Consider the following 26,439-nt stretch of genomic DNA (forward strand, 5'->3'; position numbering starts at 1 on the left):
AGTATTGCATCTGAAAGGGTTTCCCCCAGAGCACTCTGAGTCACAGGTAAGGAAGACTGTGCTTTTGGTTAACTTGAAATAGGAAAAAACCATAAGAACTTCACATTGTGGAATTAGGTATATTTAAAGATAAATGAATCAGATCTTAAAATAAATCTTCAGAAAAAGTAGGCGAACTCTCGTTTTACTCATGCATCTTATACCAGAGTTCTTTGGATCCCTGAATTTTCCTTGAACACCATACCTGTGAACTCAGTCCAGTGGGTGTCAGGCTCATCAAAGCTCTGTTATTTTCTCAGATTTGGAAAGGAAACAGGAGGCAGGTTTTCCTCACAGCATGAATTTTAAATTTCTTAGGTATAATCCATTTCCACCCAAGATTTCTCTTTCTAGTTTCTTATGGTCTCTTTTTAGAGATTTTTTTTTTTTTTTGAAGGCTGCATGTTGATGCAGGTCACATTCAGGTAACACATTTTAGAAGTTCACAGGAAAGTTTACATATTAGGGAGCTCTGTGATTTTCCCAGCTCAGTCCTTAGGCTCCATTATCTTATTTCATTTATGTCTCCACAAACATCCAGATGAAAAGTGGGTCTCAGGAAATAACTGCCAGCATTGGAAACCAATTCACCAACCAACCAACCAAAAGCTGTTCTTTGAAACTTAAAAATGTAGAATAAAGCTTGGTACTAAGTGAAAGACACATATGGAGCCCTTCAGTCCTAGGAAGATTTGACTTAAGGAATAATGCAAAGTGTAAATCATTTATTTTAATTAGGTCCATTTTAATAAAGTGTACAGAAGTTTACAACTCAAACAATTATCCATAAAAACTAGCAGATACATAAGATAGACCACACGAAGGGTGCAATAACATAAATCCAAGAGTCTGCAAAAAAGAGGTATTGCAAAAACTGTTAAGATTGACTCTATAAATGTCTCTTTCCCTTTCCCATGTTCATAGTCCTTGAGATTGCATGCACATACTGTTTTCTGAGGTCTGATGACCTCAATATTCTCACAGTTGTACTGACCTCCTCATTCAGTCAACTCAAAATATAGTCAGTAAAGGGAGTTCACCTCTTCTTCCTGGAATGAGCATGGTCCTTGGCCTGTATTCCGTTTCTGTCTCCTAACAAATGACGTTAAATGTTCCCTCTGAATTTCAAAGTAACATCTTACAGGCCTCGTAGTGTTCTAGTCACTACTGCCCTCCCAATACCACACATGAACGAGGTGTTTAGGTCAAACGCTATTGAGTTTCATCCTTGTGGATGAAAAAAGCATGCTTACTGTGGAAATGAGTCTAAAGCAGCGGCTGCTTTCTCTCCCCTTCATCTAGAACAATTCCAGTTCTAGATCACAAAGTTGTAGGTAAACAGCACTGAATTTACTCATTTCAAACACCTACTGTCACCTCTTGCTATTCTTTGGATGCCTTCATCAGGAGGTCTTTAACACCATGGCAGAAAGCATGAGGATACACACATGCACACACTCCACGCACACTCCTCAAATAGGAGTCTTTGGTTGACTCAGAGTATAACTGATTTGCCATTTCAGAAAGGAAAGGTGATATTGTCTTCTCTCGCCCCCAAAGTCTCACTTTAACTGATATGGGGGAAAAAATATTTCTGCAATTCCTTACCAAAAGGAATCACACAGATCCCTCTAACATGTATATATGATTCTCTTATAATGCAATGTAGATAACATTGACTTGATTTCAAGAACAAAACATTGCTATTATAAACTCAAGATACTGTCACTCGTATTGAGATTGCTGAGAAGTAGCTCAGACTAAATTTCTTATGGAATTACAAATTACCTTTTACAAGTTGTTCTAGAGTCCCTTCATGCATAAACCTGCCCCTGTGTCCTAGGAGAGCATGGGGCTTTTGAGTTGTGTCTCTGAAGAGTAAGGCTGGGCTTCTGCCAACCTTCCTTCTAATCCGTAAGATATGGGGAAGGTGAACCATTTCATTTTTATTTAGAATTATTCCAGGGTGATATTATCACAGGCTAGGCTGAAATTTAAGAAGAAACTGTTTAGAGTAAAAAGGAAGGTAAGTAAAAACCAACATGGTCCTTCAGTCTTCTCTTACATTCCCCACTTATTGGTATGGTTATAATAGGGGAGTGTCAAATGAGGAAATGAGCAAGCAAGGTAAGCCACATAGACTTGCAGCAATAGAGAAAAACCAGAAAAGACCAGAGTCTGTCAGTTTAAGGATGGGATCTTAGGCATCACACTTAGGCCTGATTCCTAATGAAGGTCAAGGTGCAAATGAGGCTAGCAGGACTGTAAGTCAGACAGCAGGAGGCATCCTGGCAACTGAGACACCGTCAGTGTGAATTCCCACAACAAGGGGGAGCAGCTAAGTTGTTTTCAACAACCTAGCATATTTATCTTACAGTGAAAGAACACAAAAACAATCCCCAACTAGATACTACTTTTTATTTTCAAGCATTTTGAAATTTTCCGTTAAGTGAACTTCACAAGTTTGCAAGTGTTCTGCTGGTTAAAACCAATCAATCAACAAACAGATAGTTGACAGTCATTTGGAAACGCTAAGAATTTAAATTACATGATTCTATTTAAAATCTTCATATTTACTCCAGAAGGCAAGATTGGAGGGTCAGAACTCAGGAATGGCTGTGGGCATCTAGAAGGTGCTCCTATCTCCTTAGAAGGTCTTTTTAGTGACTCTCCTATGTACCTTTCATCAGAACAATCTGAGTTCATATAAAACTGCATCTGTGTGACCTGCAGCCATTCCAAAGCTGACTGGCCTGTGTTCTCCAATTTCAAATTCAAAGACACAGCAGAGAATAACATTTTTCCTTATTAAAGGGACCCCAGGGGCCCCAACTTAAGTAGTATTCTTCCCGCTAGAGTGAGTTAGATCTCACTCTTCTCTGAATTTTCTATTTGATACAATGCATACATATTATGTAACCTACGTTTTGCCAACTTTTCATTATGGAAACAAATACAGCATGAGTGAATTTCTATTGCCAGATCACTCTGGTGATTACACCTATCTTAAAGGAACTGAAATCTGTTACTTTATGTCAGTGAAATGTCCACCAAATAGTTGAAAACATTGATGTACATGTATTCTAAAACTTACTAAATAATGGGTCAATAAGATATTGGTATTTTTCTTAAAAGTTCAAAAAGAAATCTTGGTCGCCTGGCTACACGCAGACCTAATATGGGGGTGTAAATATGTACACACCAGTCCACACATATGAAATTTTCAACTCAACAATGAGTGAGCCCAAAATGAAAAAGAATTTGTGGCCAAGATATCACCGAATCCTGTCCAGCACCTGCTGTAGCATCAAATTTTGTTCATTTTCCATTTTCCAATCTAATAAGGATTTGAAGCTAAAGGGCTCTCAGTGTAAGCCTGGTGGCTCAGCCAGTGAAGAATTCGCCTGTAATGAAGGAGATGGAAGAGACGTGGGTTCAATCCCTGGGTCGGGAATATCCCCTGGAAAAAGAAATGGCAATCCACTCTAGTATTCTTGCCTGGAGAATCTCATGGACAGAAGAGCCTGGTGGGCTCCAGTCAGGAGTCGCAAAGAGTCAGACACGACTGAGTGACTAAGCACACACCCAAGAGTGGGCCTAAGAAATAGATATGCTAAACATTTTTCACCACACGTAAGATAACTTCATTAATTCAATACTGTGTGTTAGTCGATTAACGTGGATTCTTTAAGAGTTCATCAGTGTATGCTCTAGGTCAATGTTTTATGTCTAAATATATTGTGGCTCATTGCACTCCACTGAATGAAAGGTCACAGGTTCCTGCATTCTGTTTCATATGTGTAATGCATATAAAACAGAAAACAAACTAAACAAGGAGTGCAGCATTTTGTTCACTATATGTTTTTTCTCTTTAATGTTAGCTTGCTGTAGTTGTTGGAAACATGCATTTGCTATTTAATTCAAAGCACTCTGAGCACTCCTGATTTCTTAAAGCTAAATTTCCCAGATTTCAAGATGGCCTCTACAAAAATCTTTTATCTTTATTTTAAAAATTTTATTATTTTTTTTGCCCGCACTGTGTGGCATGAAGGAGCTTAGCTCTCCATCCAGGAATGGAACCTGTACCCACTTGCATTGGGAGCAGAGTCTCAACCACAAGACCACCAGGGAAGTCCCAAGAACACTTTATCTCTACATGATGCATTTACCCTATATGATCCAAAGATGATCAGCACAGAATCCACTAGTTATTCGCTAATAATTAATGTAATCCAATAATCCAAAAATGTTCATGCATCATTAAGGAGACAAAAGTAATTTGTATGTGTCTATATTCATTTCTTGTTCAAAAAAGGTATTTACAGAGTCTCCACCCAGCATAGGTCTCTAGCAAGAATATAATAAAAAAGGGTTACAAGCTCAGCTTGACAAATAATTCAATTATGTAATAAGATCACCATTTTATTGATTTCATCTTGAGAACAAAAATGATCAGGAGGGATTGATCAAAAAACCAAAGAAAAGTAATTCCACAGGGCTGTTACAAAGGTAATCCTGAGTAGTTTCAAAGGGTGAATTAGAATGACCTTCTACTTTAAGAGTTTCTAGGATGAACCTTCCTTGAATATTCCCATCTTTTTCACTTCTGAACAGTATGAAAAGGCAAAAAGATAGGACGCTGAAAGATGAACTCCCCAGGTCAGTAGGTGCCCAATATACTACTGCAGAAGAGTGGAGAAATAACTCCAGAAAGTATGAAAAGGTGGAGCCAAAGTAAAAACAACATTCAGTTGTGGACGTGACTGGTGATGAAAGTAAAGTCTGATGCTGTAAAGAGCAATACTGCATAGGAACCTGGAATGTTAGGTTCATGAATCAAGGCAAACTGGAAGCAGTCAAACAGGAGATGGCAAGAGTGAACATCGACATTTTATGAATCAGCAAACTAAAATGGACTGGAATGGGTGAATTTAACTCAGATGACCATTATATCTGCTACTGAAGGCAAGAATCCCTTAGAAGAAACGGAATAGCCATCATAGTCAACAAAAGAGTGGGAAATGCAGTACTTGGACGCAATCTCAAAAATGACAGAATGATCTCTGTTCGTTTCCAAGGCAAACCATTCAGTATCACGGTAATCCAAGTCTATGCCCCGACCAGTAATGCTGAAGAAGCTGAAGTTGAACGGTTCTATGAAGAACTACAAGACCTTCTAGAACTAAAACCCAAAAAAGATGTCCTTTTCATTATAGGGGATTGGAATGCAAAAGTAGGAAGTCAAGAAATACCTGGAGTAACAGGCAAATTTGGCCTTGGACTACAGAATGAAGCAGGGCAAAGGCTAATAGAGTTTTGCCAAGAGAACGCACTGGTCATAGCAAACGCCCTCTTCCAACAACACAAGAGAAGACTCTGTACATGGACATCACCAGACAGTCAATACTGAAATCAGATAGATTATATTCTTTGCAGCCAAAGATGGAGAAGCTCTATACAATCAGCAAAAACAAGACCCAGAGCTGACTGTGGCTCAGATGAACTCCTTATTGCCAAATTTGGACTTAAACTGAAGAAAGTAGGAAAAACCACTAGACCATTTGGGTATGACCTAAATAAAATCCCTTACGATTATACAGTGGAAATGAGAAATAGATTCAAGGGATTAGATCTGAAAGAGTGCCTGAAGAACTATGGATGGAGGTTCATGACATTGTACAGGAGGCAGTGATCAAGACCATCCCCAAGAAAAAGAAATGCAAAAAGTCAAAATAGTCATCTGAGGAGGCCTTACAAATAGCTGAGAAAAGAAGAGACGCCAAAGGCAAAGAAGACAAGGAAAGATATACCCATTTGAATGCAGAGTTCCAAAGAATAGCAAGGAGAGGTAAGAAAGCCTTCCTCAGTGATCAGTGCAAAGAAATAGAGGAAAACAACAGAATGGGAAAGACTAGAGATCTCTTTAAGAACATTAGAGATACCAAGGGAACATTTCATGCAAAGATGGGCTCAATAAAGGACAGAAATGGTATGGACCTAACAGAAGATATTAAGAAGAGGTGACAAGAATACACAGAAGAACTACACAAAAAAGATCTTCACGACCCAGATAATCATGATGGTGTGATCACTCACCTAGAGTCAGACATCCTGGAATATGAAGTCAAAGTAGACCTTAGGAAGCATCACTCTGAACAAATCTAGTGGAGGTGATGGAATTTCAGTTAAGCTATTTCAAATCCTAAAAGATGGTGCTGTTAAAGTGCTATACTCAGTATGCCAACAAATTTGGAAAATTCAGCAGAGGCCACAGGACTGGAAAAGGTCAATTTTCATTCCAATCCCAAAGAAAGGCAATGCAAAAGAATGCTCAAACTACCCCACAATGGCACTCATCTCACATGCTAGCAAAATAATGTTCAAAATTCTCCAAGCCAGGCTTCAACAGTAAGTGAACTGTGAAATTCTAGATGTTCAAGCTGGATTTAGAAAAGGCAGAGTAACCAGAGATCAAATTGCCAACATCCATTGGATCACTGCAAAAGTGAGAGAGTTCCGGAAAAACATCTATTTCTGCTTTATTGACTATGCCAAAGCCTTTGACTGTGTGGATCACAATCAACTGTGGAAACTTCTGAAAGAGATGAGAATACCAGACAATCTGACCTGCCTCCTGAGAAATCTGTATGCAGGCCAAGAAGCAACAGTTAGAGCTGGACATGCAACAATAGACTGGTTCCAAATCGGGAAAGGAGTACGTTAAGGCTGTATATTGTCACCCTGCTTATTTAACTTATATTCAGAGTACATCATGAGAAATGCTGGACTGGATGAAGCACAAGCTGGAATCAAGATTGCTGGGAGAAATATCAATCACCTCAGATATGCAGATGACACACTTATGGAGAAAGCAAAGAAGAATTAAAGAGCCTCTTGATGAAAGAGAAGAGTGAAAAAGATGGCTTAAAATTCAACAGTCAGAAAACTAAGATCATGTCATTTGGCTCCATCACTTCATGGCAAATAGATGAAAAAACAATGGAAACAGTGAGAGACTTTATTTTGGGGGGCTCCAAAATCACTGCAGATGGTGACTGCAGCCATGAAATTAAAAGACGCTTGCTCCTTGGAAGAAAAGTTATGACCAACCTAGACAGCATATTAAAAAGCAGAGACATTGCTTTCCCAAGAAAGGTCCGTCTAGTCAAAGCTATGGTTTTTCCAGTAGTCATGTATGGATGTGAGAGTTGGACTATAAAGAAAGCTGAGCACCAAAGAATTGATACTTTTGAATGTGGTGCTGGAGAAGACTCTTGAGAATCCCTTTGACAGCTAACCAGTCCATCCTAAAGGAAATCAGTCCTGAATATTCATTGGAAGGACTGCTGTAGAAGCTGAAACTCCAAAACTTTGGCCATCTGATGTGAAGAGCTGCCTCATTTGAAAAGACCCTGATGCTGGGAAAGACTGAAGGTGGGAGAAGGGGATGACAGAGGATGAGATGGTTGGATGTCATCACTGACTCAATGGACATGAGTTTGAGTAAACTCCGGGAGTTGGTGATGGCCAGGGAGGCCTGGCGTGCTGCAGTCCATGGGGTCACAGAGTCGGACACGACTGAGCGACTGAACTGAACTTTCACTCCTGCTGATGCAGGCTTGTGCACTGATAATGACCAAGGTAAGAATTTGGGGTGCAAATTTTCATACTCGTTAGCCAAAATCAGTCAATTAGAAAGATAATTCAACGTCCACTGTTACACAGAAAATTCAGAAATGATCATTGGGAGAAAAGCCCAATGAACATTTAGCATCCTCAAAAGTAAAGGGGCGGCACTGCTGAAGCCTCAGTTGGAAAAACCACTGCTAGGAGCCCTGACCCACTGCCAATTATTTACCTTTTAACTTGGACAGCTGAAATAGGTGGAGACTGAACTAGAAAAAGTCTTGAGAAGTATCTGTTTATATTTTACTGTCAAGTTCCCAGAATTTCAAATTTAAAAATACGACATTTAGTCAACGTCAATCGAGTCTGGCATTCAGGCTTGATTCTCGGATGAATTTCCCATAATTCTTAAGTCATTACTCTTGGTTGGTGAGCAGCTCTTCTAACTTCTCCAGCTAATGAAGAAATCATGAACATTTACTAGGAGTCACAGGGAACTTTCAAGTTGAAACATGAAATTCTTTAGCAGAAATCTTCCCACTGAGATGTAAGTTTCAACTTAAGGCACTAATAATAATAAAGGGCATGAGAACAGTCAAGAATAACTTAGAGCTTTCCAGAAATAGAAGACATCTCAAAAACTTAAGTCAAGCACCTGTCCGACCTGCTTCACCATCCGAGGGGACAAAGAATGGAAAGGTTCTTGTGGCTGACCGGTTCAGCTCTTTTCCATTCTCCCAAACTTATTTACGTCTCAGGTTTCTACTTCCTCAAGGGGCAGACGAAGGTGACAAGGATGTGGAAAAACAAAAAGCAAATCTAGTTTGTAGCCTAGTCTCATGATCAATTAATTTTGTAATGACAGCATGGAGTGCTCAGACCTAAGATTTTTAAAATTACTTGATTACTTTTTAAAATTACTTAGACCCCAAACCCAGTGGTTGTAACTGTAACAAAGGGTTCTTTTCTATTGTTCTCAGGGGAAACTGTATAAGGATAATTTTTCAAGACTTTGTAAATGAAATTTGTTAATAGCAAATTCTAAAGGAAAAAACAATCTACTTAGAAAATTCCATTCCAGAAGGATTTTCCTACTCATTCCAATAAATTAAATTTTGCCATGAGAAAAGAAGGCAATAAAAACAGGGTTCAAGGAAGTTAGGTTAGGAGAACAAATACCAGCAAATGAGTGATTGTACGCAAGGTGGGACAGGATTTACCTAAAGGAAGAATGTTTCCTGTGCAAACAGACATGTACACACACAGCTGTGCACTCACATGAATTTTTAAAGTGTGCACGTGGGAGAAAGCTCCACATTAGCAGACACCAGCACAGAAATCTCATCTGTTTGCATTTCTGCAAAGGAAAGGATCTAACACACGTTACACACCCACTGACACTCATGCATGAGGACCAGGGTGGCCTACACAGACTCAGATCCAGAGCTTTCTAAGAGTTGCTGGTTTTAGAGGAATGACTAGTATCTTCGGGATCACACTTCCTTTTGATGAGCAGAATTTTTATCTTGTGTTTCCTTCCTGAAATGTACCCTTTTCAAGAGTATGAAACCAAGTCTGGGAGGAACTCATCTTAATTCCTCATTAGACATGACTCAGAACAGGAACTACAGGAATCAAAGTAGCAATAGCATGGCCCCTTTGGGAAGTTATTTCTGGATTTACTGACAAGTAGTTTGAGATTAAAACAGTTTCTAGGCACACAAGAGAAAGCAGAATTCTGGGTGGAGGTGAAGATGGACACGCTCACCGAAAGTCCAGAAATCAATATAAACAAAAGCAATGAGCATAACTTAAAGGAGTTTCAACTAAGTATCACCTCGACTGAGTTTGTTGACTCAAGAAGTTCTGCTCTGACTCATGGAACTGAAAGAGAATAATTGATATAATCTTCTCAGGAAGGCTCAGCTGGGAGTGATGTGGTGGGTATTGAGGGTAGGGTAGAGACAGAGGCCTGAGGCTCAGGCATGGTTCCTAAGGTTTCTGTTTGCCTGATTTCGAAGGAAAGGGTGCTAAAGCAAAAGGATCAGCAGCTGGCAGCTCCGTAGTCCTGGAGGCAAGGGATGTGATGGAAACGGAGCCAGCTATCGACTGCTTATTGGTTTGCGAAACAATTTTGTAGGCAGCGATGGGCTGGGCTTCTGGATTCGGCTCATCTTCCGGGCTATAGTGACGGGAATATTTGGATAAAGACTGGGGGCGGAATGGTTTGCCTGCCACGGGGCCTGAGACAGCTTCTTTCTGGGGCTGAGGTCCTTTGTTTCTGTCATTAGGATGGGCCCCAGATTCCAGGGAGGAGCCCCTGGAAGAGATGCTGTCAAGATGGTCTGCTGCTTGTACAGGATGGGAGGGGAGGTTAGACGGCTGGGCAAAGCCAGCCATGGAATACTGAGCTCGGGCAGACGGGTACACGGCTCGATCGAGGCCCGGGAGCAGAGGGATGTCATCGGTCTGACTGAGGAGACCGGACTGCTCCTGGGCGGGGCTCTGGGCAACTGTTGACTCCTCCATGCCTTTCTTCTTGGTAAAGGGAGCTCTCAAGAACACATCCGTCTCCTCTGGCTGGGAAGGGGCCACGTTGCCCTTGGAGACAAAGGGGGCTTTGGCAAAAATGTCATCAGCGGGAATCCTTGAGCTCCGGAAGGGGGCAGTGGCGAACACATCTGGCTCACCGAGTCCATCTGCAATTGGCTGAATGAGGGCTCCGAATTGGTTCTTCCTCCCACCTTGCGAGGCCTTGGCCTGCGCAGGAGTGACCTCGGGCTGAGTGAAGGGAGTAGCTCCTCCTAGCTTCCCCTGCGGAGGCTTGCAGCTCTCATCCTCTTCTTCTGACTCCAAAAGCAGAGGGCGAGAGCCACTGCAGTCCAGCATGTCCCCCTCGAGGTCGGTCCCCTCCTCTTCGCTGCTGTGGAACGAGCTGTTGCTGGAAGGGCCATCTCGGGCCAAGTAGTCAGATTCCAAACTGTTCTGAGTTTTCGTGCCAGGTACCCGGGAGGGGTCCGGGTATAGGGGAAGGCCTTTAACACCCGTCGACTCTTTAAAGTGCTCTACAGTTATTACAGGAGAGGAAATGGGCTCTCTCTGGAGACCTAGAAAAGCACAAAATGCAGAATTAATGCACTGGTCCATTCAACGCTCTTTGGAACACTCAATGGTCAACCCGCGGCAGGAACATTGTGGGACCAAATAATGGATGTTGAAAATGGAAAAAGGAAAAACAGAACAAGAAAAGTCAGGCAAGGAAACGGCACACAAATTGGAACACAACCAATCAAGGTCTCACATTTCGGAACACGAGGAACAATGTGGAGGAAAGGAGATGAAGGTGTTAGGCACACAGACATTCAGCGTTAACTATGCAATGCTCCTGCACGCGTGGGGCCAGGCACTGACACCTGCTCTACCTGACTGGCTCTGGATGGAATGAAAAACCCAGTCCCTCATCTCCACATCTACCGTGACAGTTCGGGCTGATGCAGAGATACTGTCTGGGGACAAACTCAGTTCAGATCTGATGTGTGGTCACCTGCTCCCCACCGCCTGTGACTGAAAACTGCACCTCCCCCCTCCAAAAAAAGCAGCAGAACATGGCTGCTTGATAAATACACAATTACTTGATGATTGACATCATAAACACTACTCAAAGAGTATAAGAGTGCCCCAAATATGAATGCTGAAGGCACTTTTCAAAAGGGAGACATAATCAATATCACATTTAACAGATCACCTTCAGCTGGAGTTGCCCTGGAATTTTGTTTTCAGTCTTCCAAGTTAGCAAAGATCTCCTCTGCTTAAATGTATCTGTCATAAGCTTCTTTAAGCAAAAGGAGGAAAATGCACAGGTAATTACAGAAGTATTTGCAAACGCTAATATGCTAATCGATTTCTATCTAGGTAGAGGTGCCTCAGGGTGCTCTGGCTTTCAAGATCAAACAGACAATTATCAGAATGCAAGAGAGCTTACCTTCCAAAAATATTAGCAGGTTAGAAGTATGTCATTGGGCACATGTTAGCAAGAGGGCAGGAAAAAGGCATATGTAACTAAGCAAGAAGAATCCAGAGAAAAGGGTGATTGGGGGCAGAGGTATCATGTCATCATGGGTTTCCCAACCCACCAGGGGAAGAAATTACAGGTACCATGATTTGGATTCTATAGATGATTCAGAACCTCTGTACAGAAGTAATTCAATCATCCTCTCCCCACATTACCCTCTCCCCTTCTATGCAAACCATTAGCTAGTAGAAACATCTGCTAACAATTTTCCCCTGCTAAAGTTTCTGCTTGAATTAAGCACACAGAACACAGCAGAAGCGGCATCAAAATCAATTTATTGGGAAACGAGTTAGAGACATTACATTGTAAAGTGATGTAGAGAGTGATCTGAACATTTTAGGAGATATTGTACAAAAATACTATGTTTCTCTGAATCCTGTAATTTTTTTAAGCAGTGCTTATTTTTTATTTTAGTGCTTCTTTTTAAACAGTTCTGACCTTAAGTATTGTTTTTGGAAACAAAAGTGCCCCCCTCCACCCCTTCTCTTTTTAAAACTGTGAATGTATTTGGTAAATTCCAATTTAGAAACTCTTTAAGTTAAACTCTGTACTGGTGCCAAAAGACTTTCTGAATAGTTTTTGAAGAGGATAAATGTTTCCTTGCACTGTAACTTTAATATGTGCACCTACCCGCTGATAGGAAAGCGTTAGTCAGGGAACAGGAAATAAATGGAATACCTTCTCCCTTGAAATATATGTGGAGGGACATAACTCTGACCTCTCAAGCAAGCATACTGATATTAGATCTGTCACAGTGATCCCCAGATGATGGTATCTGGGAGGAAATTCAAAATGCAGTAGGGCAGGGAAGTTTTCCAAATTTAGATCTGCTAAGCAAAGTGGTAGGAACCACCCCTTCCAAACTCCTTGAACCACTTTCTAACATAGTATCAGTTGTACGAAGTTTTTAGTTCTCAAAACTAAGGCATGGCTTCTCATCTCCGAAAACAACCCTAAGTGCTGATGCAGTTCTGTGGGAGAGCAACATATCTCTTAGGAAAGAACTGACACATTTAGTCAAGCCAATGATCAACTCTGGCCACCATATGGACCAACAATGAAAATGAGCACTAATTTGACTGGAGCTAGTGTTTGGGGGAAATTTTAATGGAATGCAGTCAAATCAAATTGTAAGCACTGCCAAGTTGCTTCAGTCGTGTCCGACTCTGTGCAACCCCATAGACGGCAGCCCACCAGGCTCCCCCGTCCCTGGGATTCTCCAGGCAAGAACACTGGAGTGGGTTGCCATTTCCTTCTCCAATGCATGAAAGTGCAAAGTGAAAGGGAAGTCGCTCAGTCGTGTCTGACTCTTAGCGACCCCATGGACTGCAGCCCACCAGGCTCCTCCGTCCATGGGATTTTCCGGGCAACAGTACTGGAGTGGGGTGCCATCGCCTTCTCCAACTGTAAGCACAGACCTCCAAAAAGCAGTTACCTATAGAACGTGAGCGTCTTGGATGCCTGCAGAATTAGATGACATTTTGAGAGCTGGAAGGTACCAAGTAGGGGTGCCCATATCCAGAGTTGGAGAGGCTGGAAGGGCATTCCTAGCCCATATAAACTATTTATGTTAAAAAGTGAGTTCTTGGTCGACTGTAAATCTGCCAACTCCGAGCATATTCCTATGACTTTCATAGTGAATAATAGGAAAATCATACCTAAAGTTTGCAACAACTTTTTAAAAATGTACATAGTCACAAAAATACTATAACATTAAGTTTGATGGGAGAACTAGTATCCAGTTCTTCAAAACAAGACCAGACCTATTTGATCTCTGAGCATAAATCTGCTCTATAGGATTGGAAAAGTACATTTAAAGGATTCTCCTGAAAAGGCCCAATCTGTTAACCTTTCCATTCTTTTTAGAGGAGGTGCAGTATGACCAAGGCTCAGAGCAACTGCCCTTTGCAACTCTCCAAGCCCGGCATTCTGGAGACCAGAGACAAGCGGTGGGTATAGGGTGCGCAGACATCCACATCCCTGCAGGGAATTTTGGTAGTGGCAGCCCAAGAAACAAAGCAGTCAAGAGAAGGAGGAATTCTAAATAACTGTAAACAGAAGACAGACATTAAATCTTGTTGGCGGTTAGAGGGTTTCATTTTTTTTTCCCCTTAATATGAATGTATTACTGTAGGAAGGGAAAACATATGTTTTCAGGGTGAATAGTCCTTATATGTGAAGATAGCCTTGTACTGTTGGAAAAACATGTTGAAAGCCGTCTGCCTGTGAGCGATGAAAGATTTACACTAACTTAACCTCAGTGTCTTGGCCCATTTCCTTTTCGAACCAATGGCTATGCATAGCAGACATCCTGTGATCATAAAACTCAGAAAGCTAGCCAGTTGTTCTTGGGGTGTGGGGTGATGGGGCGGGGTGGCTGCGCTAAACCCCAGGACCTGACCTCACAGAGTCAGGGTCTCCCTTATCAAGCATAAGGATCTTCCTTATCATGAAGTTTAAGGTGAGGAAATTTTGTTCTAATTCTCTCAAATTAAGTCATGTCTCTCTCTCTCTTTTTTGGTTTAGCACATTAAATTAAGCAAGAAGTCAAAACACACTTCTTTTTCTTGCTTTGATGTAGGGACTATGTGAGAGGTAAGGTCAAGCACACTGTTCCAACGCTTCCACTAGGGATAACTCCATTTTAGTCTATTTTGAGGCTCCAAACTACATCAATTTCAGTAAAGAGCTTATATGCTTTGAAGGAAAGACATACTCACAAGTATCTGATGATTTTGCAAAGACTCTCACCAATCCCCCCTTAATTTCCCAAGCAACTCAAAGTGCTGAATGACTTAGAATAGGTTACCCCTGGAAATTTTATCTGATGGACACAGTGAAGGCCAATGTTCCCTTAAAAAAGAAAAATCGAAATCTGAAGACTGAAATTTCAAGCTGGATCTTCCTGAGTGCCATATATCATAGGTGACCAGAATTTCACTTTCTCCCATACTATAAAGTGAAATAACAATTAGAAGAAGCATCAGAGACATACTTCTTGCCCCAAACTGGAAATTAAGACTTGGGAGTATTGGAAAACCTTCTCAGTTAATTAGCAAATAGAAAGCAAAATACATCCCTTCCCAAGAACTTCAGAAATGCAGCACCAAATGAAATCCACACTCTTTCAGAGTTGAATCAGGGAATCAGGAGATGTGCTTCAAATGCATAATTTCCATGACCTTTTGCTTAGACAATAAGATCAAGCATTTGGTTCTACCATATGCTGTGTCGTTGCACTAAAACCCATGCCTGGGAGCTAACACTGGCTAGCGATGCTGTGTCTCTCAAGCCAATGGGGCAATTAAATGAGAGAGATTTCTCCTTGGGCATAAAACTGCTGTTGCCAAGACAAAATGTTTAATTAAATTGGCCTGGGTACATCAATGATTAAATTCAAGGAGGGCAGCTGCAAATGTGTGCTCCCTTTAACAACTCCACGTCTGGTCGTATCAAATGCAGGCTCACAGGGGTTTTCATCTCCATGACCACAGGTGAAGCCAGGGTAGGCAGGACTCATTAAAACGTCCTCGGCACGTCTCTCAGATGTGTTTGCACAGCACTCGTGCACAGGTGCTTATTGTCACTCAACAATGTGTTTAAATCCTTTCTGTAAAAGTGGCTTTTCAGATCAAGAAAAGAGCAGCTATTGTAGGTTATTTATAGCTCTGAACATCATGCTCCCCGTTGAACAGATAAAAGTCTTTATTTTTCTGTATGTTTACATAAGAAATTTGTTTACAGACTTTTTTTTTTATACAATACTTGCGTAGCAATGTTCAAATTTCACATTTTTTACTGTATAAGATAGCTTCATGTACCTCTGTTTGCTTTGTCTTCTTGGGGAGGACAGGAAAAAGGTCTATGGTAAATACACATATACTTGATGAGGGGGGTGTGCAACAGGGCAGAAGAGACTCCCAGGGAAAGAGTGAACTGAGGCCACTACATCAGAGTGGGAACCAAGGAGACACCCTCCATTCTAGCAACACCACCACTTCATAATTCTGCATAGATCAGCTCTGACCCAGAACCTCTCTCCCTGATCATCATGAAAGGAAACCCAAGAGAAACAAAATAGTATCATGTTACAGTTCCTTGAAATGGAGGCCATCTGGGATTCATTCTGACTCAAGAAATCCAAGCACATCCAGCTCCAGGAGCATTACTAGTGGGGAAAAGGAAAAGGCTAACTTTGTGTTGGTAAAACTACAGTCTCTTGAGAGGAGTAAAAGATAGCTTTGTAATATCTGGAGTGTTTCAGTAAAGGTACCATGTTAAATATCCATCTAACAATTTCTTTATCCGGCAGCCTCTGACTAGCTGAATTCAATACTTTGGGGGCAATCCTGTCATTTTATCTCCAAACTTTAAGTGCATGGCTACAGAATTCTGAATCTTATAGACTGAGAAAGTTAGACTCCTGGAACTACAGCTAAACATCAGCATGGGAGACTTCGTTTTGGCCCAAGTTATCTACAGGGTGTATCTTGTCAGCTGACTTCATAGGCTTCCATACCGCTGGGCTGAGGTCAACCCCAAAAGTCCCCTCCTTCCCCCAGCACTGCTGAAGGCAGAACTGTTCCTGACCTGGGGAGAAAGCTGTGTTGGTTTGAATCATTTGTCAGGGGAGCTCCCCAAAAAGATCAGAAACAACACTCAATAGTTCATCTTGAGAAAAACAAGTTCTTTTCTGGGTTTGTTCCCCTATAATTATTAGCAATCCAAATTCCATAATTCTCACTTGGGAAGAGGCAAGTCCGGTATCCAATGACATTAAACAAACTGACAATCTCTTTCAGAGGTATTATAAAACCCGTATTTTTCAATTTTCTAAGCCATACTAAAGACAGGCAAAATCACACAAGTTCCTTTATTCAGAATATTAAAGAAATTAAGACTGATTGTTGTCACAGTCCATTATAAGGTCTTCTCTGGGAATTTTCAGTGGATTATTCTTCTGACTATCTTCCATTGTAACCACTCTTCAGTGTAGGGGAGTGGTTTTGCTTTTTTGGAAACATCAAATGTTACTTAGAACCAAGACTGGTGAAAAAAAGGGTAAGAGCATAGGTTCAGATGCTGAAAGAGACACTAATTAGATAATAATACAACTGATTTTCTTATACTTTTAACATAAATGGTGGCAGCATCATTAAAATAAGTATTATTTTCCCAAGTAAAACTAGATGCCTTTGAAGGGAACACTCAATTAGATGTCACAATTTTGATATGTCTGCTAAAGAAATCACTAACTATAATCATATTCACAAGTGTCCATTTAAACCTTATCTCCTCTGAGGCCTGTGTTTTCACTGGGACTTGAATTTGGTGATCTAGTTATCTGAATGCTGTAAAGGGGAAAAGAAAAATCCAATTTGTGATATTTTCTGGTTTAGTTACTATTTTGCACAGTTGGAATATATGCTTACAGTACTTGCCCATTTTAAAATAGCAGATCCTTCATTACACAGTTTACAATAATTGAAATCTGACGCTGTTGGAATAGGTAGATGCATGTGTGTAATATTAAAAAAAGGAAAATCTGTCCAACATTCTGTGATGACTTAGGGGTCTCTTCAGGTAACCAAGAAGAAACCCAGGTTAGCGAAAGCCTATTGTAATTCTCTAAAATATAAATACTACTATAGTAATAGTAAGAGCTACGGAAGATAACTGAAGGACATCAGGATTATCTAAATCCTTCATAGTCCTCCTAAAGCATCAAAATAAACACTGAGAACCCTAGAATTCTATAATCTTAAAAACCATCTGGTTCAAAGTCATCACTGTGGTAAGGAGCAGTTCTAAGAAGTGAAGCTCCTGCTGAAGGCCACTTGGCCAGGGACTGGCAAAGGTCAGGAGGAGCTCCCAGGGGGCCTCTCCTGCCCGGATCTCTTCTCCCACCACCCACATCTATGAAATGAAGTGGATGAACTAGAATAATCTCTAAGGTCCCTCTTGTAGCTCAGTCTACAGTTTCAAAATTCTATCAATTATTAGCATACTATGCTCATCTCAAATAAACCCTTTTAGCTCAGGGATGGTGCTATAAACGAAAGGAGGCCCCATTTATTGAGTCACTCACATGTTTTCTTTAACAGAAAAATAGTTCTATCCTTTGAAGACTTACTCCTAAAGAACAAACTCAAGATAATTTCATGTCATTATCCCCCTCAGGCTTCCTTCCTCCACCCAGTCTCTCTGGTTTCTAGTCTGTTCATTTTTATTAACATTCTCTATTAAGCTTTACTGAGCCAGATGACTAGATAATATATCTCAATGTAATTATGGGTAATACATGAAAAGGACAAATTGAGAGACAGCTAATTTCTAGACTGTACTCTTCATGGCTTCAATTACATTAGGAAGCTAGATATTTCACTGTATTTCTAACATGTATGTATGGAAAAAAATCAGATTGGAAAACACAGGCATAAAACATTATTCTTATTTAAAAATAAACTATCTCCTTCATTAGTTTACATATTCTTTCTATGTCTGGGAAAAAGTATACCATTTTGATCTTCAGTAATAATCCTGTCCATAAAAGGGCAAACCAAGTCCCATTTTTACTGTCCAGTCAAGGAGAGCTTTTCAAGCATATCTTTTTTAACTCTCAGTAGGAAGGTTGTACCTCCCTCAATTCTGGGAATGATTCGTTATCCTAACAGAGGCCTGTACGTCATGCATCTAGTTTCAGCTGGCACGGATGTACTTAAAGTCAGAAGGAAAACTGAAAAGTTCTGACTTTTCCTCTGCTGCCTTTCAAAGGCTTTTGAAGCTTGACCTCTGGGGTCAAAGCTTGACCTCTAAAGTACAGTGTGTTGCAGGCTGTTGTTGCTGTTCAGCTTTCTGTTTTCCCCTTAAAGTGCAAACATGAGGAAGCAGAAACAAGAGTACTAGACAGGGAAACAAGCAAATGGACCTGGAATTTTATTGGTACAATCTGATCAGCTAAGAGGTTCCCTTTTGACCGTGGAAATGGCACTCTAGGAAGAGAACCAAATGGGGCTCTCTGTGCCCACCTCTTATCAAAGGATGATTTGATATAACTGCTTTGCATGTAAGGAAAAAAATATACTTTAGTGAGGAAGGACATGTACAGAGGGTGACCATGAGGCATGTTGTCACATCAGTGCAGGGGCCTTTATTTATTTTATGAACAATATTCTAAGGTTAGTGAGAAACTGCTTTGTTTTTTAATCTAAGAAGCCAAGGAAAACCAACTGAACATATTTCACTGGCTGTATCCTTCAGTTCAAACATCAGAGAAAGAAAGGTAAGTAGCCAGAGTCAAATTGTGCCTGGTGTGTCTGCATACTTATTTCTGATTATCTGAAAATAAACAACATGCTTATTCTACAAAGACAGAGGACCTGCTGAAAGCTCATAGCAACACACAAGTCTATTCAAAATGATTCCATATGTTACACTGTAGGGCTGCCGTGTAGTTAGTTATACAAGGGAAAGAGATCAAAACCCTGTACAGACACCTGATATCGGACTTGAAACGCCAAGTGGAAACAGAACTATTCAGTGTCTTCATTTATACACAATTTACAATATTTGATTCAAAATAAAAATCACAAGAAAAATACATCTGTTTCTGCTACAATTCCTTCCCTTCCCTCATCCACCCCCCAGTGAAAAGTCTTCTAATAAAAGGTATCATATTACCATATTGTCTTGTTTTGGTCTAATTCTGAGATCCTGGCTTGGGATAGTTAAACACTAAAAGGAATGGCAATACTTGGAATTTATATAATGTACACATTTTATCCAAGGATCTCAAGTACTTGCGGTCACGTCTCCAGATCTGAGAAATCACGGTTCAATGGAAGCCAGAATGCTGGAAGGATGCTGGGCAGGTTGCATGGGGTGTAAAATCTCTTGGCTAAGTCTATGATCAAACAAGGTCAGAGTTGGTTGGCTAGAGCTGGGCTCAATTTCTCTTTCCGGACATAAACCATCAGTCAGTTTTACCCTCTCTTAAACCACACACCCATCTCTAGGTTACTGCCTAGAGTCAAGACCAACTGAAGAAGCCATGTCCTCAGGATAATGCAGCAGGATAGAAAAGCAAAAACAGAGAAACACATTCATCAGCATCTGGCCAGAGGAGATGGGGTTGGGAGGATCGATTTGGGAGGCCATTCCTAGCAAGAATGAGACAAAGGTGTCAATTCACTAGTTTCAGTTACAGTTAAGCTTGTGGTGGAGTCGACTCCAGCGGAGGTGAAGCTCATGGCATCTAGCGCTTGATGTAAGATAATGCTATTGAAGACGGGTAATGAGAAAACACAGCAAACTAACAGGGAGGAACTGGCCAACGAGTATCTGGAGGGCCAAAGTGATTTTCTTTCCTTATCATTTCTATGGGAGAAGGCAAGGGATAGAAGATCAGGGCTAGAGGGCCCCTTATTTGCAGATTAAAAAAAAATCATTTTCTTATAACTCCGTAATGAAAATGTGTATTACGGTATGAAGGTTACAGAACTGCATCTGCTACTGGGTCACGGCTACAGGTCTATGAGCTGATCCACCAGCAGCAAAGACCTGGCTAGGTTGGGAAGACTGGACTCAGAGCTCCCACTGCTGTTTCTAGAGTGCCCACCTGGAAGTGGAGAGATAGGAATTCAGTACAAAACACAGAGGGTTAAGGTTTAGATGTGCAGAATAAGCAAAGGAAAAAAAAAAAACAAATCAAAACAAAAAAATCCTGGAGAAGCAACAATTTACATTTTGAAAACTCTTACATGTTAATTCTTAAACATGTAAATTAGTTGTCCACCACCTCCCACCAAAAGTTCGGGCACTGTGTGCACACCACACTGTAGGCAGGAGATCTTGCAAAGAGCATGCTATTTTCAAATGAGTATCTATTTTGCCTGAGAACTGCTGGCTGTACATAATTTCCAGATAATATCAACTCACTTCCCTGATAAAGTAAAATCAGTAATTTTTGATTTGGGGAGGAAGCAGTTATTAAGACTACTGCAATAAAAACATGCTTTAAGAATACATAGATGGTCTTATGGCAATTCAGTGCTTTATGGCATGTTCAAATAACAAAGAGGAAAAAAAGGATACTCCACAAATGTCTAAAAGATGCAAAATGGTGTCAAAGTACCATTATTAATCTCTTTGGAAAGAGTATTTATCACAGATTGTTCTAATTATGATAAAAAATGTTCAGTTCATTTTTTGATATAGATCTTCAGGTTTCCATTTACTGAAGATCACTATTTTTAGCTTGATACTTTGTAAAAACCAGCTTTTAGTCAAACTATTAGATACTTTCCTTCTCTCTAAATAAATACCACAGTCATGCTTTAAGATACCTATACTAGTATCTTTATGTGTACCTCCCTCTATCTATACTGGTCCAGCCCACAAGGATTGTTATGACCCCCAATTTCTTTCATTAAATGTTAATGCTTCCCCCCCTTTCTACATTAGGTACATTACTATTTTGAAGAGAGCTGATATCAAGCTCTTTTCTTTTCCCCAGCCTCTCTTTCTTACCTTGTGGGTTTTTGGTTATCAATACAGGAATAGGGTCAAACTCATCTTCTGCCACCTTGTCCGAGCCCTCAGGGACATCAAAACCTGAGATGAGATTACTATCTTCCGCAGCTTAACACAGAACGCAAGTACACACGCAGAAACAACAGAGGCAGAGATCAGCAAATGAGAGAACACATCAGAGCAACTGCACACGCACTGTTGCTTTTAAAGATGAAAATGCTTATTCTCCTGCGTTGAAATAAAAGTAGTAAAGCTGGAAAACTTGAGGAAATAGAAAAAAAATGCTTTAGAGCTAGCCGTGTTAAGACTTTTATAAATGAGAAGGGAGAAGGGTTACAGGAAGAGTTCTCCCTACCTTTATATGGTCATTAAATATAGTTATTGTGAGAGATCTCTTCAACATCAGTAATTCATAAAGGCATGGGAGTTAGTCATTTACCTTCTTCATTGAGCTAACAGAGGCTGGACTAACAACGTTAGAAAAACTCAAAACCAGAGTTTTGAGTAGCAGGGAGATAATTAGTTGCCCTTTAAGAAGTAACCACTGTACGTGCTAGTGCTAAGTCACTTCAGTTGTGTCCGACTCTTTGCGATTCTATGTACCATAGCCTGCCATACACAGACAAAACAAAACAACATACTTCTGAAAGGCCACACTGCCCTGTGATTGGGAAAACAGACTTTCAAACTCTGATGCCCCAGGAATACTGGGCCACAAGACTGTATGCACTGAGATTTAAGGCAGAAGTTTGCTAGAAATTCTTCTCCATTCTACAAGCAAGTGCTAGCTGAGCACCAGTTTTGCAAGTGATGCTTCTCTGTAATTATGCATCACAGCTGACACACTCCTGTCAGACATAATTGGCTAAATAGGAAACTTGTCACTACACGTTCTATAAAAACACAGTCATTTTAATGCTATCAAGGATAAAAACAAAAACTCAGCTATTACCATTGCAAACTAAAGGCTAACTATTTTTCAGTCATATTAGGGAGGCTTCCTTCCTACATTTCCCTCAGAAAGGACTTAACAGCTGTTCCTTTTATATGTATTTGCTCCTTCTAGAAAACCACTTTCACCGTCTGAGCCCAGAAAGTTTACTGGATGCCCATGTTCTGTGTCTGCCACTCTCACAAACCACTCAATGAACAGAACTCAATTCAAGCTATTTTTCTGTCCAGCAGAAGTTCAAACCAGTATTAACACAAGGCAAAGAAATAAAAATAGTAGACTAGAAAGAGAAATATAGTAATTAATCATGACTACAAGGTTAACTAAAATTCAAACCTTTTCTGAGTTCAATCTTTGAGGACTCACTTTTGAGGAACAGTGCTTTTTTCTTTATTATAGTAATCATTACCAAAAAAACTTAAAATCTGATTAATGAAACAGTTTTAAGTTCTAAGGCCACCCAGTATCTAATCAGAGCCAGTTTGTGGACAGTCAGTCATCTCCCTGAGCTGACTACAAAGGCATGCAGCTGTGTCTTTACGAGAAAGCATGGGATATCTGCATTAGAGGTGACTGTGAGAAAGCCACACCTCCACAATCTGCCATCCCAGCCTGATTAAATATTCTTAGTGAAAGGAACTTTAACACAGGGGCTAAGAGTACAAACTCGAGTTTTCCACTCAAGGAGGTGGTTAGAAAACTTCACTAGCAAAGACTTTTGTTAAGGGAAATTCTCTTCTCCTCTAAGGATACATGTGGGCTCGAGAAGAGGAAAGTGTTTACCTTTATGGGCCGGAGCAGAGATGGCTATGGGGGCAAACTCTTCCAGAAGGTCAGTAGTGGGGTTAGAAAGCAGAGAGCAATCAATCAGGGAATCTTCCCCGGTGAGAGAATCTGAGTCCAGATTAACAGCATCCCAGGTCAGTGACGGCATTAAATGGCACACACAACAATATCACAGGTTAGGTCTTAGCTTTTGAGTTATTGCATTTATATTATACATATGAGCCAAGGCGGGAGGAAGAAAACCAAAAGAAACACGTTAAGCACTCTGGATTTTCATCTACAGAAACATGTATTTCTAAACTCTTAACAGTAATATATAAATATGGAAGAATTTCTTGCTTGGAGGTTACTAGTTAAGCAAGTAAATGGTTTGGATGCCAATAAAACTTGGGCAACTCAGTTCTCAGCAAATGCTGTTTGGGAAAAAGGACTCCGCAGCTAGAGTTTCACTTAAATCTTCCCTAAAAGTTCACTGAAAACATTTATTACAGGATGAGGTATCCAAGCTGACAAGAAGTGGGTTATCCCTGGCTTATAATTAGCAGAATATGACATGATTAGACAGCACCTTCTAGAACTCAACCCGATGCCCATTCAAAACAGAATTATCTTGTCTCTTATTAGTACTCTTTAAATTTGAATTGGTCCTCTGAGCACATGACTTTGCTTTTAGTTAAGGAACAGAGGAAAGATAAAATTCAGAGTTCCAAGTATTTCAACATATGAATTGTTTTCTGCAAAAGTTTTCTAGGAGAAAACAGCCAAGTAAGCACAAGAAAAAGAACTATATTGTCTCCTATCTTAATTCTTTTTTAACCTGGTTGAGTTTATTCTCATATTTCCCAGACTTCTAATTGTTTCTATTCCAAGTTGGCATAGTGGACACTTTTATCAAGGTAATTATGGACTCGACAAAATGAAGGTTAGCAAATCTCTATTTAAGGAACTGTAGTTAAGGAATTCTATTAAGAGTGAACTTTGAAATTGGGTTAAAAGCAATGACAAAACTAGGGAAGATTTCGATTTTGCCTAAAATTTAATAACAAATCATCTAGATATGATCAAACTCTGGGCTGGGAACAGAATGTTAACATACATAGCATGAGTTCCCATGGACATGACAGATACTGTTGAGAGAAAGACTGCTTAGTACCCTGGAGGAGTTAAGGGTATCCTTACAGCACAGTTCTTTCATTAAGAAACTAGAGGGAACCTGAACCAGTGAAAAAATTCTTAAGACTGAAACCAAAGAAAGCTCAGGAATCACTCTATAGAGAACACGGCCTCAAAAAGTGCTCCACTCTTTACCAAGGAAACACATCCCTCAACATCTAGAAGCTGGAGCTATAATGATGCAGAGCATCATTGTGGGAGGAGCTAACCAGGCTGAGAAATAAATAAGCCCAGGACCACTGGCTGCAGGCGGAACGTCTGACTCAGCGCTGCTGGCACTGACCAGTCCCTGCAGCTGTAGAGACTCCTGACTGACCTGTGCGGTTCGAGGTCACAGATTCCGTCTGAGATGGAAGGCGCTGAGGCACCGGGGGCTCCAGTCCTGGTATCAGACTCTCAACAGCAACATCAGCTTTTTCTTTTGTGACAGAGCATTAAGAGAGGAGAGGAAAGGGTGAGGAAAAGGGAATCAGAAGGTTCTTGGGATGATTCTGCAAAGGCTTTCTTCTGCACTTCTCTAAAATGCCCATCTCGGGCAAGATGGAAAGCATGTTAAGATTCTTTCTTTTTCTTGATTTGAGTGTCTGGGCTTCCCTGACCAAGCAGGCACTACTGTGGTTAACCATTGTGTCTAATTTTGGTGATTCTCAGTTTTCATAAATAAATGCAGAACGGGAGCCACCCCAGCAGACCTCTTACATGTCAGAAGACATAGGCTGAAGGCACATTAATGTCTTCCGGGAATTGTGCTTTTCTTAAGGGATAAACTTAGGGCAAACACGTTCTGTGTCTTGCAAAGGCAACTGGTCCATCCTGAGTCCCATGCCATGATGTAGCTGGAGGTACTCTTTACCATGCGACATCCCCCAGCTGGAGGCGCATCTCTCTGAAGGGTCATGGCATTTCTGAGTTCTGGGACTTCGTGCCCCATAGTACAGGGACTCCAGATATTTTATGGGTTTTGCCTGCCTTGTGGTTGGAGCACAAGAGAATGTAAAAGCAAGCAGATCAAGCCACCAGATCAAGATTCTACTCCTGGTGCTTCACCAGGGGGCAAATGTTTTCTCAGTTATTGACACCTGGCACATATGGAGGCCTTCTAAAGAAGAATCTGCTACAGGCAAAGACCACCTCAAAAAGCTTTTGCAATGAAATGTCAATTTTCCCACATTCCCCTTCATTCATAAGAAATTCACTCTAGAAATCTCAGTGTTTCAAGAAAGGCATAAATAATAGCACTCCCTTCTGCTGCAGGGAGGCAGAGAAAACACTCCTTTGGAGTGATAACAAGGGAAATCAACTAACCCTGGCTTCTGGTTCAGCAGAAGGCAATGCTTCAACACCAGGAGGCTTTTTAGCATTTCTACTCCTCTGCAGGGTTATTCAGTAGGGAACTGGTAACCAGTGGGTTGCCATTCTTGAAACAGACACACATCTCATGCACAACAGAAGACACAAAGAGAATGACTTTACCAATTACAGCATCAGAAGTGCTACCAAAAGGATCTGTCATAGGCAAGAGGTCAGGGAGCAGAAGAGAAGTGTCAGGAGATTTGAGTCCCTCAATTAGTTTTTCTAGGTTGGGCAGAGAAGTAAAGAGAAAGCAAAAATGCAATGAGATATTCAAGTAAGCCAATTATTTACCATATCCTATGCAAACATTTGAGGGATCAAAATTTTATACAGGTTCAGCGTAAAAACAAATAACTGCTAGTATCTTGTTAAAACCATGCTCTCAAAGTTTAAAAATGATTATTTCCCCAAATGAACTAGTCACTTTGTAAGGCATTCAAGATGCTGCCTTAAATTTGTTTGTTTTTAAATTTGCAGTATAATTTACACTGAATAAGAATACAAGTTACCAATTTTAAGAGTACAATTTGATGAATTTTGACAAATGTACACACAAGCACCACTGAAATAATGAAGCAGAAGGTTTCCATCACCCCAAAAAGGACCTGTGTGCCCCTCTCTGGTCAATGCCTTCCTCTGAGCCCCAGGCCCTGGCAACAACTGATCTGCATTCCGTCCTTGTAGCTTTGCTTCTTTTCTGATGTCCTTCATTTAGCATGATGCAATTGAGATTCCTCCATGTTGTGGTACATATCAGCTGTTTGTTTTACTGCTGAGTGTCACTGTATGAATGCACTTCATTTTGTTGATTCATTCATCAGCTGATGGACTTTCGGTTATTTCCAGCTTTTAGTTATTAAAAATAAAGCTGCCATAGGGATCCCTATAGCTCAAACAGTAAAGAATC

At 40.6% G+C, this 26,439-nt stretch overlaps 1 protein-coding gene across 20 annotated transcripts in view; it reads right to left on the reverse strand.

The window, feature by feature from the left end:
• Positions 1–763: 763 nt before the first annotated feature.
• AAK1 (AP2 associated kinase 1) overlaps positions 764–26,439 on the reverse strand; it is a 171,749-nt gene continuing 146,073 nt past the window's right edge. For 6 of the 20 annotated variants that reach the window (XM_059891794.1, XM_059891793.1, XM_010810144.4 and 3 more), the window contains 5 exons: positions 25,653–25,754; positions 24,496–24,597; positions 23,004–23,114; positions 21,266–21,376; positions 764–10,772 (listed from right to left, as the gene is read on the reverse strand). In XM_059891794.1, the coding sequence (XP_059747777.1) occupies positions 9,658–10,772; positions 21,266–21,376; positions 23,004–23,114; positions 24,496–24,597; positions 25,653–25,754 (1,541 nt within the window). In that variant the 3' untranslated portion in view covers positions 764–9,657. Of the gene's footprint in view, positions 10,773–11,993; positions 20,355–21,265; positions 21,377–23,003; positions 23,115–24,495; positions 24,598–25,652; positions 25,755–26,439 lie in introns of those variants that run through there. The other 14 variants (XM_059891798.1, XM_059891796.1, XM_059891799.1 and 11 more) reach the window with 7 other exon arrangements.

This window comes from Bos taurus, chromosome 11 (assembly GCF_002263795.3).
Source record: "Bos taurus isolate L1 Dominette 01449 registration number 42190680 breed Hereford chromosome 11, ARS-UCD2.0, whole genome shotgun sequence".
Lineage (NCBI taxonomy): Eukaryota > Metazoa > Chordata > Mammalia > Artiodactyla > Bovidae > Bos > Bos taurus.